Source organism: Cervus elaphus, chromosome 23 (genome assembly GCF_910594005.1).
Source record: "Cervus elaphus chromosome 23, mCerEla1.1, whole genome shotgun sequence".
Classification (NCBI taxonomy): domain Eukaryota; kingdom Metazoa; phylum Chordata; class Mammalia; order Artiodactyla; family Cervidae; genus Cervus; species Cervus elaphus.
In genome coordinates this window covers 75,152,129-75,164,521 of record NC_057837.1, presented here as the reverse complement: position 1 = coordinate 75,164,521, position 12,393 = coordinate 75,152,129, and the positions used below count along the sequence as shown (strand labels likewise).

Here is a 12,393-nt window from a genome sequence, read left to right as displayed (position 1 = left end):
AAAAAAGAAAAAGAAAAAACCTTTGACTCAGCTTTCTGGAAAAGGTCCTCAAGGCAGCTATGTTACCATGACTGCAGCAAGGTTCCCACCCACCATTCTATTACCGGCAGAGGCCTAGCCTGACTGGAGTGGCTAGGCTGTTAGTCGGAATGCTGCCGGCCTGCTGTCTGGTATCTCAGAAGGACACTGAATCCAACCGGCATTTCTCAGTTTTTCTCCCTAAGAGGCTTCAGTGAGAGCCTCTGCTGTTGACAGATGTGTCTGTTTTTTGGAGTCTATTAAATTTCTTGTATCCCCTTGGTTACAGCCACTGAACTCTCGTTAACTCCGGAGCAAGTTGCTGTGTGTGTAACCGGGAACAGAATTGGGGATTTTCTTCTCTTTTGCTCAGACTAGAAGGTTGGGGATCCTCTGGGTGTGGGCAGCCTTGGGTCAGATCCCCTCCTCTCACTGAGTTAGACCTTCCTGCCCTTTTATTTCCTGGTGGCCTTGGGGAAAACTGTCTGTTTCCTCCACTCTCAATGGCTCATGAGTATATTCATTTCTAGTGAATCCCCCCTACCCCCATCCTGCTCTTTCATGTGGAATTAAAGAATTTCAAAGTTAAAAGACCTTAGGATCCTCTGGTCCTGTAGCTTTTTGATCTTTAGAGTTGATTCACCTTTAAAAAGGTGAAGTAGGCTCAGGCCCCCTTGCTCAGGAAATTGCATCCACGTAAGGAACTGTGGCAGGCAGCTCATGGGGCCTTGAGGCACTTTCTTGGACTCCAGGGATGAACTGGTCTGGTCCCTTCCTTACCTTTCCTCCTATTTTACAGATGTGTCCCCGAGGCCCTGAGAAGTAGGAAAAGTTGCTTAGCTGTTTTCATTCTCTCTCTTTGCCTCCTTCTTGGCTTCTGTTTCCTGGGGTCCCAAACTAACCCTCTAGAAGGCGATGAGAAAGGAAAGGAGATTCCTGAGACTGGAGAACTCAGACTCTGTCTCCCAAACACACATGCCGGAGCATCTCAGACTAGCATGCTCCTGAATCCTCCAGAAGTGTGCTTAAACCCCAGATCCCTGGGCCCTGCTCCAGTTTCTGGTTCTGTAGATCTGACATGGAGCCTGAGAACATGCATTTCTGGCAAATTCATAGGTGACGCTGCAGCTAGTGTGGGGACAACACTTGGATGGGGAACCATCGTCCTAGGAGATCTCAGCCACAGGCAGATGATTTAGATGGCCCAGGGAGGAGCCGGAGCCATTTCTGGCCCCAGAGGTTGACCAGGTGTGGGCTGGGCTGTGGGTTTCATCCACTGTTCCCCATACTCCAGCTCTGAGGTGCTCCAGGAGGCTGGTCCCCCTCCTGGGAGGGTTCAGGAAGTATGTGGGGGTGCTTTTCAGGAAGTGTTTGGGACCATCAATGGCAGCGGGTGTGAGGGGGTTGGGGTTGTCCTTGCAATGAGGAGGGGCCATCCTTTCCAAAATCCACTAGTACTCCATCGATGTTACACGCTAAACTTGACTCTTGAAGAACACGTGTTGGATCTGCTGTGATCCACTTCCACGTGGATTTTTTTTCAATACATAGAATGCTTGTCTCTTCATTTTCGGCTTCTCAGGTGGCTCAATGATAAAGAATCAGCCTGCCAATGCAGGCGACACAGGTTCAATCCCTGGGTCAGGAAGATCCCCTGGAGTAGGAAATGGCAACCCACTCCAGTTTTCTTGCCTGGGAAATCCCATGGACAGAGGAGCCTGGCAGGCTGCAGTCCATGGGGGTCACAAAGAGTCAGACACAACTGAGTGAGCACGCACGCATTTTCATTTTACCAGTTTTTAAGTGCGGGGAACATTTTGTGTTCGATTACAGATCACAGTATGTGGAATCACAAAAAACCAGGGCTTGAGTCCTGATTCTATCCAGATTGCTTCAGCTTCCTGGTTTTTGGTGAGTCCTTTATCAGTTCCTTTGTTTTTGAGGCAGAGATAGCAGTATGTGGATTTTCAACTGTGTAGTAGTTGAAGGCCCAACCCGTCTGTTGTTCAGGGGTCAGTGGTTATTTAATTTTTCCCCAGACATTTTCCTAGCTTTCCACTGGCCTGACTTTGCTCATGTGCTCTCCTCTTTTAAACTTTGTACACTAATGAAACTATACATACAGAATCAAAACCTTGGCCCAGTGGCTTTCAGTTTTTGCCTGGCCTGGGTCTCATTTCTTCCGGGACACATCTCCTTTGAGCCCCCAAGACGATTTTGTTAAACACTTGTCCTCTGATACATAAATGGAGTTATTTGGATTTATTAGATTCACACAGAACAAATTTCAAGCTCCTTCCTGGGGTCTCTAGGCCCACACGGATCAACCATAAGTCTATACATCTGGTCACATTTTTTATCCTGAGTCAGGCCTCTGTCATTTGCTCATTACTGGCTTTGGTTTGCACCTACTGCATTTTTTAAAATGTGACACTGAACCTTCTAAATACTTGCTTTTTGTTTTTCCTTATTTTGATAAAGTAGTTCAGGAACATGGTAAAGTAGAGTGGGATATACAGTGGAAAGAAGTCCTTCTTCCACTCCTTGCAGATTCTCCTCCCCTGAGGCAACCACCGGTCCCTATTAAGAACTTATATTTTTGTGTTCAACTAGGAGTATTTTAGGCTTATGTAAATATGAATATATATGAAAACATCTTTTTCAAAAAGAAACAAACCAAACAAAACAGAGGAAAAAAAAAAATCCCGAAAAAAACCAAGCTAACCCAAACCAACCCATCTTTTTTGGGCTGTGTCTTTTGGTCTATTATTGGTGCTAGACATGTATTGCTTTTTTGTATATGGTGTTAGAGAATGTTCTAATTTTATTCTTCTACATGTAGCTATGCAGTTTTCCCAGTACCGCTTATTGCAGAGACTGTCTTCTCCATTGTATATTCTTGCCTCCTTTGTCATAGATCGACCATAAGTGTGTGGGTTTATTTCTGGGCTCTCTGTCTTGTTCCATTGATCTATGTGTCTTGTTTTTATGTCAGTACCGAAGTGCTGTGATGAGTGTAGCTTTGTATTAAATAATATAGTCTGAAGTCAGAGAGTGTGATTCCTCCAGCTCCGTTCTTCTTTCTCAAGATTGTTTTGGCCATTCAGGGTCTTTTGTGTTCCTATACAAATTTAAAAATTATTATTTTTTTAGTTCTGTGGAGAACGTCATTGGTATTTTCATGCTCTTCAACCTGACCCAGGAGCTTGGAGATTATTATACGTCAGTCTGTCTCGGGGTGCCTTGTTCTTCATGGCTGTGTCCCACTAAATGTTATCAGACCAACTCCCAGCTTGTGGACACAGAAGTCCTTTCTAGTCTTAGCTATAACACCACCTGCTGCAGTTGAATCATCTTGCATATGCTTTGCTGCCCTCTGACCAGGCCTGTAGACTGTCTCTAGGAGGAGATTGTTAGGTCAAAGACCCTATGGAGAATGTGCGCGTTTTCACGTGTGATGGTGACGTGGGGTGAGGATCCCTGTGGGAATGAGAGGAGGTTCTCTCCGGGGAAATGTGCCAATCCTTGGCTACGTCTTTGGAGTGCATTTCCCCACTAACTAGCTGCGTGTGCCTCTGAGCCATCCCTTTGTGCTCTCCAGGCCGCTGTTCTGTCCGTGGGGTGGCCCCTTGGCTCTGAGGTCTCTTCTCCCTCAAGGTGCCTGTGGTTAGCGTTTCATTTCCTCTTGGGGCTGGTCTCAGTGCAGCACTCGGAACATTTGTTTAGGATTTTCCTACAGCCTGCCTGGTGAGTGGAGAGAGCTCCCTGGTGTGGATGGGATTTCGCAGAAGTGGTCCATTGTCTGAAGCGTGCTGGAGGGTGCTCTGGCTCTTGGACCCTGGTGATCTGCCCCAGCAGCTCTGGCCACCATCCCAGACACGGGCTGGTGACACACAGCAGAGCCCGCATGCTGGGACTTGCCCGAGAGTTAACCCTGGAGCTGGGGAACGTCACCAGGCCATCTTCGCAGATAGTCATCTTTCTGAACTCTGTATCCCATTCTGCCACCTGTGCTCTTGGCACAGCCCTATGCTCTTCCGGTCCCTGGAGTTTTCATTTCTCAAGCACAGCAGGGGCTCCAGGCCGTTCCCTTATGGCCTCCGTCAGCTAGTGGGAGAGCCATCGGGCATGGAACGGATTCAGATCTTTGCAGGTGAAGATGGGATGTTGTGTAAATGCCTGTGTTTAAATGAGGTGCGGGGAGAATAAACACAGAAATGGATTGGTGAGGGTGGTGTTGGTGTTTTTCAGATGAGCCTTGGGTGAGAATGCCATTTTCTGTTGATCTGTCTTTGGAGGAGAGTCACAAACACATTGTCTGCTGGTGATTGGGTCATGGGAACTCTGGTGGGTGGGGTATATTTTTTTTACATAGTTATACTTTGTTAACCTGATAAACATGAATAAATGTCTTCTACCACGAGTTACATTTGCCTTCATGTTCATAAAAGCATGCGGCCTTCTTTTCTTGGTCTGTCTCTTTTGGCTTCCTGCTTTTGCCATCAGCCTTGGGTGTGTGATTGGTGGCTTCCCTGGCGGCCCAGACGGTAAAGCGTCTGCCTGCACTGCGGGAGACCCGGGTTCAAACCCTGGGTCGGGAAGATCCCCTGGAGAAGGAAATGGCAACCCACTCCAGTACTCTGGCCTGGAAAATTGCATGGACTGTAGCCTGCCAGGGTCACAAAGAGCTGGACACGACTGAGCGACTTCACTTTCGCTTCGGGTGAGTGACAGTTCATGGCTGTCGGTTCCTGACCTGGTCGGCAGGGACGCAGCAGGGGAGGCTGGTGGTGGTGGTTTGCTCAGTTGCTGAGTCCCGTCTGACTGTTTGCGACCCCATGGACGGCAGCGCAGCCAGCTTCCCTGTCCTTCACTGTCTCCCAAATTCATGTCCGTTGGGTCAGTGGTGCTATCCTGCCATCTCATCCTCTGCCGCCCCTTTCTCCCTTCGCCTCCAATCCTTCCCGGCATCAGGGTCTTTTCCAGTGAGTCGGCTCTTTGCATCAGGTGGCCAAAGTATTGGAGCTTCAGCATCAGTCCTTCCAATGAATATTCACGGTTGATTTCTTTTAGGATTGACTGGTTTGATCTCCTTGCAGTCCAAGAGAGACTCTCAAGAGTCTTCTCCAACACCACAGTTCGAAAGTGTCAGTTCTTTGGCGTTCAGCCTTCCTTCTGGTCAAACTCTCACAGCCGTACATGACTACTGGAAAACCATGTTTGACTAGACGGACCTTTATCAACAAAGGGAAGGGTGGGGATTTTGGTAAAATAGAGGGCATATCCCTGTCTAAAAAGTGGCTGGTCTGGTTGTATAAGGCCCTGCAGGCTCTGATTTTTTTTTTTTTAAATAGAAGCCCCAAATCTATTATGTGAAGTTTCCCAATTTTTGTATTTTGGCCATAAATTACAAATTTCACAGAAATGTTATGTATGCAAAAGAAAGACCATCTTACCTCTTTGAGACATGCAAGGAAGACAGTGGGGTAAGTATATTCTAGGAGGATCAATAAGATGGCACCAAGTCTGGGACAAAATGAGTGTGTCCTCCACACCCCGCTTCCCGCGGGGCCTAGTCCTGACTGCGTTAAAATATGTGATCCTGTGTGTCTCTTTCAGATCCTGGCTCCACAGAGAGAACAGCCCAGAAAAGAAAGTTCCCCAGCCCTCCTCATTCCTCCAATGGCCACTCGCCACAGGACACATCCACAAGTCCCATTAAAAAGAAAAAGAAACCCGGCTTACTGAACAATAACAATAAGGAGCAGGTAAGAGGCCACCGGGAATGGTGTCCACACTCGTGGGTGGGGTGGGGAGGGAGTGCGGACAAAGGCTATTGTTTTTCTAACCACCCATGTGCTTGGCATTTAGGAAGCTGCCTTGCTCTGGCTGTCATTTGCATAGGACAGAAAGGGGAGCTCAAAATGGGCCTGGGGAGAAATTCCCAGTGGCTTTTCAGATCTCTTGGTGGGGATAGGGCAGTGACCCAGATAAGACAGACATACCGTGCTCTAGGATTTGGGGATTTTCCTTGGATTTCTTTTTTTCACATGCTGGCACTGTTTGCCCTCGTGGCCTGAGGGTGTTGCCCTCCTAGGCTGGGCTGGTAGGACAGCTTGGAGTTCTGCCCGGAGGGGGTGGTATGGCTGAGGCCTGTGCTCCCTTCTGGTGTCAATTTTCTCATCTGTAAAAGAATGGGTTTAGGACTGTGGTGAGAGACAGCCGCCCTCCCAACCCACTGCCCTCCGTGACTTGGGTAATTCGTCCCCATCTCTTCTCAGAGTGCCCAGCCCCTGGCAGGCCCCACCCTCGATGCAAATATCGATTCGCCATCTTATATCTTGTCTCAGCGACCTTCTAGCTCTAAAATTCTGTGCTGCAAACTCGCTACTCTTCTGACTTAAAAAGATGAGAGGTGCTTTCATGGTCCATGAGGTTGAGTCTCCTAGCATGGAGCAAGCAGGATGCCCGGTTTCCTGATACCATTTCAGAGGAGATTCCTTGGGATGTACTCACGCATTTGTGCAGATTATGGATGTGGAAGTGGACCCTGGGGATTTGAGGTTGAATAAAATAAGATTGTTGCTTTCACGGGAAGAAACCGAGCAACGGTTAAATGCCTGGGACTCTGAGAGGGGGCCGTTGCTGTGCATGAATCTATTTTCTCTCTCCAAATTACACAGTGAAATGCCAGCACTGCTGCTGCCCTGTGGCTGTGGGCAGGTTAACCTCTTTGTGCTTCATTTTCTCATTTTCTGAAATGAGAATAATGATCTTAGTGCTACCAAACTCGCAGGGCTGTTGTGAAGAGGAATTGAGCTAAATGACATAAATAATAAAAGTTAAGCGAGAGTCTACACTAAGTGAAATAATCGCACAGACTATCTGTGAAATAATTAAATAGCTTTGGAAATGTTCCAGGCCTGTGCTGTTCAGTGTGAGAGCCACAAGCCACGTGTGGCCACAGCACTTGTAAAGGTGGCAGCTGAGCCCGAGCAACCGAATTTTTAATTGAATTTAAATTTACGTGGCCACCTCCGGTTTATAGCTGCCATGTTGGTCAGCCCAGGTTTAATGAGTTGGAACTCCCCTTAGAGGAGAAACTGATAGCTTGTAAGTAAATTTCTGCAATTTGAAATGATCATTGAAAAGATAATTTCAGATTGCAATTTGAAAGATCATATAATAACAGTGTTGGAAAAATGAGTGAAAATGAAAGTCACGTCCGACTCTTTGCGATCCCATGGACTGTATAGTCCATGGGATTCTCCAGGCCAGAATACTGGAGTGGATATAGCCTTTCCCTTCTCCAGGGGATCTTCCCAACCCAGGGATCGAACCCAGGTCCTCTGCATTGCGGGTGGATTCTTTCCCAGCTGAGCTACCAGGGAAGCCCAAGAATACTGGAGTGGGTAGCCTGTCCCTTCTCCAGGGGATCTTCCCAACCCAGGAATCGAACCGGGGTCTCCTGCATTGCAGGCGGATTCTTGACCAACTGAGCTATGATGGCTCAGTAATAGTGTTGGTGAGACTGATACTAAGAGCAGAACTTACCGTGTGACTATCCTTTCATAAGCCTTTTGATGCTGTGAGGAAGGGTATAGTCGTCTCTGTCTCACTGGCAGAGAGGTTAAGTCACTTCCCCAAGGCCTTAGAGCAAGTAAGAAGCTTAGGTCTACCTGTCTTGAAGCTGCTGCCCCCCACCCCGACCCCCGCCACCATTAGCCATCCCAGAGCTGTTGGGCTTGAAGACTAAGAAACACAAAGGCTAGAAATAATCCTCAAATCTTAATTTAAGGCAAGCCCTCTTTTACCAGTTATCAGTAAAGTCAGGAAGCAGATACTGTGCTCTCTGGGGAGAGGTAGTCTCCTGTGTGTGTGTGCTCAGTGACTTCTTCCTGTCCTGGAGGAATTGGCTCACATTAAACAACAACAACAAAAAAAACACAGAAAAACATGAAAACAAAACAAAAAAATTGGCTCACATCTCTCTTCCTAGAATCTGACCAACTTAGGCAATTCACAGATTTTCTTCTCCCTCTTCCTCATCCACGGGTCCTCTTAACACTTAAACCTCATGACCACAATGGTGTATCTGTAAATCTGTGGCCAGAACATGGCCAGTGGCTGCTGTCACCCCAGAGTTGGATGCAGGGGGAGCTCGTGAATATAGAATGCACTGTGCTTGTGGAGCAGAGCAGCAGGGGTGACTGGACACAGGGTGTGTCCGTGCATCTGCAGAATCGGTCATCTTCCACAGTGATGAGAGAGCTTGCAGAGCTGTGTCTCTGGAGGAGAAGGCATTCAGACCTGTAGTCCAGACTCCTTCCTGCCCCGCTGCATCTGGGAAACCCACTGGGTGACCTTGTCAGCTGCTTTCCCATCCTTGTAAAACTGGAGTTTGAACTGGGAAGGAACACATTCTAAGGTTGATTGTGGTTTTTTGTTTTTCACAACTAAAACTCCCTGGGGCTGAACGGCCAGGAGTTGGCAACGGCAACGGAGAAATAGCCTGAACTGTAAAGAAAAGAAATTCCTGACCCTTGACCCCATAATTCATTCTAGTTTATAGTGTTTGCATAAACTATGCAAACCTTCCCTCGAGGCAGCTTCCCTTGAGCACAGTCTGTTTTCCTAAGGGTAACTTAAATTCTTGGAAAAAAATTCTTCTGGACTCTTTTTTTTTTCCCCTTCTCTTTCCCTTTTCTTTCTTCTTTTAGATTACAAAATTGAAAAAAAGTTATGGAATTAAATGCAAAATGTATGTCTCCATATGCTAGGTTTTACCAATGTAATTTCTGTTACTCATCAACATTTGATGATCATGAGATGTCAAATATCAACTTATATTTTATAGTTCCTATAAAAACAGAAAAATCCAGCAATAGCTGGACACTGGATCTGTGTGTGCTACCTTTCTGCCGTCCCCACCCCTCCCTATAGTGGCGTTCCCTGCCAGCTTTGCTCATTCCTCTCCTTTGGCTCTCTCTAGGCATTCATACGCTTTTGATTTTTGGTATATATCAAAATTCTTCACCCCTTTCTTGTTTTTCTTCACTCTGAAATTTCTCTGTGTTCCAGCGTTCTGAAAAGAAAACCGTTCTAGCATAATAACCGCCCCCGCCCCCACCCTCATATTTTCCCGTTTTTGGTAGAGATGGTTTATCATGAAGTAGAGTTACGGGTTTTATGTTTCCACCCATTTTTCATGTAATGGGTACTCATTACTTTTAGGGGAGTTCTAAGAGTTTTAAGAAGAACTTTAGAACACACTTTACTTTTAGGGGACGTGTTCTAAGGTTTGTATTTAATTTTTTTCAACCTTTCTGTCCGCTGATTTGACTTCTTTTTTTTTTTTTAATACCTTTCTAAAAAAAAAGACTTACTGATTTTATCTTTTGGCAGTGGTGAGCCTTCATTCCTGCGCGCGGGCCTTCTCTAGATGCGGGGAACAGGGGCTACTCTTTGTCGTGGTACGAGTGCTTCTCATTGCGGTGGCTTCTCTCGTTGCGGGGCACGGCTCTCGTCTTGAGGGCCTCAGTAGTTTCGGCCTGCGGGCTTAGCTGCTCCGGGGCATGTGGGATCTTCCTGGACCAGGGATCAGATGCGTGTACCCTGCATTGAGAGGTGGGGATTCTTAACCACTGGACCGCCAGGATTTCACCACCTGAAATGGGCCACCACCATCTTGTTTCACCTCTTAACAAAGGTTAGAAAGTATGTAGGTGCTTTTTTCTTGAAACTGGGGGTGGGGGACATCCCAGAGCCTGGAAGGATGCTTCTGGTGTTGTGTGGAGGAGGGTCAGGTTGCTGAATGACCCCGGGTAGATGGGGTGAGAAATACCTTTTCTCAAGTGACACTGGACCTTTATTGAGAAATACCTGTCTATCTGTAGTTCTTGGGACATTTTTGAGTTTGAATCCTTCCGGGAGGTTCTCTCTCCCTTCCTCCTTTCTTTGCTTCTTTTCTTTCTTATTCAAGTATTGAGCAATAATCTGCTAATAGATTTGTGCCTAATGACCTTAGGTGTACCTTTGATGAGATATGGCAGAGAAATGACAGGGCCCCTGTTGCCTCCTCTGAGTAGGGGGCTATACATACTCATAAGGAGGTGAGCTGGGACTTATTTTATTGGGCCCATGCGTTGTCTTGGGCTTCCCTGGTGGCTCAGGCTGTAAAGAATTCGCCTGCGATGTGGGAGACCTGGGTTCGGTCCCTGGGTTGGGAACATGCTCTGGAAGAGGGCATAGCAACTCACTCCAGTCTTCTTGCCTGGAAAATCCCTGTGGACAGAGGGGCCTGCGGTCCATGGGGTCGCAAAGAGTGGGACAGGACTAAGCACAGCACACAGCACATGCATTGTCTTAAAAACAGAAGTTCCTTGTTGGGCGGGAGCAGCCAAGATAGATCAGGGGACCGTCAGTAGGACTGCTGATCACTGGAGCCTGAGGGCGTTGACAATGCTCTGCCCTCCAACGCCATCCTCACACTCCAGGGCTGAGCAGTTTTTCTTTATTTTGCAGCCCTTGTGTATTTTTATCAAATACAGGAAAACAGGCTGGAATGAGGACAGTTTTCCTTCCTCTCTGTTTCCTCTGTGGCCCCAGAAGGAATTTGAGTCTGTGGTCCTCCCCCGGCTCCGCAGACATGTTCTCTGGTTTTTCGCAGGCCAGGTGTGGTCCAGCGCCTGTCTCTGTAAATGAGGTTCACAGGCACAAAGCCGCGTCCACTTAGTGACACCTTGTTTGTAGTCACGTCCGCTCTCCTGTGACAGTGCCGCCGTAGAGACCACACGACCCGCAGAGCCTCAGCTGTTCACCTCCTATCGTCATAGAACCGTTTTGTAGAGAAGGTTTGCTGGCTCCTGGTATAGGCTGGGGTGTTCCAGAAGCTGATGAACAAGCCTGTCTATTTCTCGTTAAGCTGACCTGGGGAAGGAGCAGGGACGTAAGAACGTGTGTGCGCGGAGCCTGCAGTGAGCCCCACAGCAACGCGTGTTGCGACCTGCTTGCCTGACTCTGAGAACACACACCTTGTGCACGTGGGGGAGAAAAAAACAAACATTAAGTCATTCTACCTGAAATGATTTACCTTTCCTTTTTTAAAGTGTTGCATATTTATCAGATTATTTTTATGGAGCAGAAAACACTTACAAGCAGCAGATAGAGCCAGCATCTGATTGGCAAGGTGATTCCCAGCCAGCTGGTTCTCATCAAGGATGAAATCTCCTAAAAAAAGGGCAGCCTGGTCCGCCCTCCTCTTGGGTCCTCCCGGGAATGCCCACCCCTGGCCAGGTAGGGGCAGGGACATGGAGGAGGGGAACTTAACTTCTCAAGGGGCAATACCCTGGCTTCTGTTAGGTGGAAAGGACTTGGGTTGCCTGCTCAAGAGATGATGAGCTGTCACATTCTGATTCTTCTAGTTTCATTGAGGTCTTCATGCCTCTTCCTGTTCTATTATTAACTTACTGAAAGGAAGTTGGGCCCTCGAAGACGCCTTCCTGCTATCTTGCAGAAAGCCGCAGTGCATCCTGGAGGACCCCACTCAGGTTAGAAATAGTTCTGCTTGCTTGATAGCTTCAGTTTATCTCTCTGCGGTGGTTCCTCTGTCTTCCCCTCCCCCAGCCCCTCCACTTTCACACCCTCCCCGTAGAAATTCAAGCAACCGTTTTCCTAGGCAGAGAGCAGGCCTCTGCCTGAGACATTTTTGGTTGTCCCAGTTTGGTGCGTGTGGGTGGGGGTGCCCCCGAATGATGCCACAAATCCTCCAGTACAGAGGAACAGATCCCAGAACCAAGATTGCCTAGCCCAAGATGTCGTCTGAGTTGAGAACCCCTTACTCTAGATGCTGTTATCTTGTCATACCCCCTCTATTATGTTTCTAGTTGTCTTCCTAAATTTCAGATTTTTTTCCCGCTCTACTTTTTTGCATTAGCAGAAGTTTTTTTTTTTTTTTAATTTTTACTGGTGTATTGTTGATTTATAATGTGTTAGTTTCAGGCATACAGCAAAGAGAAACAGTTATGCACGTAACGTATATCCAGTCTTTTTTAGATTCTTTTCCCATATAGTTCATTACAGAGTATTGAGTAGAGTTCCCTACGCTATACAGTAGGTCCTTATTAGTAGTATATTTTATATATTGTTGTTTAGTCACGCAGTCACGTCCAACCCTTTTGTGACCCCGTTTACTGTAGCCCACCAGGCTCCTCTGTCCATGGATTTCCTAGGCAAGAATACTGGGGTGGGTTGCCATTTCCTTCTCCATGGGATCTTCCTGAACCAAGAAGATTCAAACCTGAGTCTCCTGCATTGAAGGCAGATTCTTTATCGCTGAGCCTCTGGGGAAGCCCATCTGTTTTATACATAGTAATG

At 47.3% G+C, this 12,393-nt stretch overlaps 1 protein-coding gene across 10 annotated transcripts in view; it reads left to right on the top strand.

Moving 5' to 3' along the window:
• The window catches only part of ZMYND8 (zinc finger MYND-type containing 8), a 116,200-nt gene that overhangs the window by 32,589 nt on the left and 71,218 nt on the right, over nucleotides 1-12,393 (top strand). For all 10 annotated transcript variants that reach the window (XM_043885111.1, XM_043885112.1, XM_043885110.1 and 7 more), the window contains one exon: nucleotides 5,638-5,786. In XM_043885111.1, coding sequence (XP_043741046.1) covers nucleotides 5,638-5,786 — 149 coding nt within the window. The remainder of the gene's footprint in view (nucleotides 1-5,637; nucleotides 5,787-12,393) is intronic.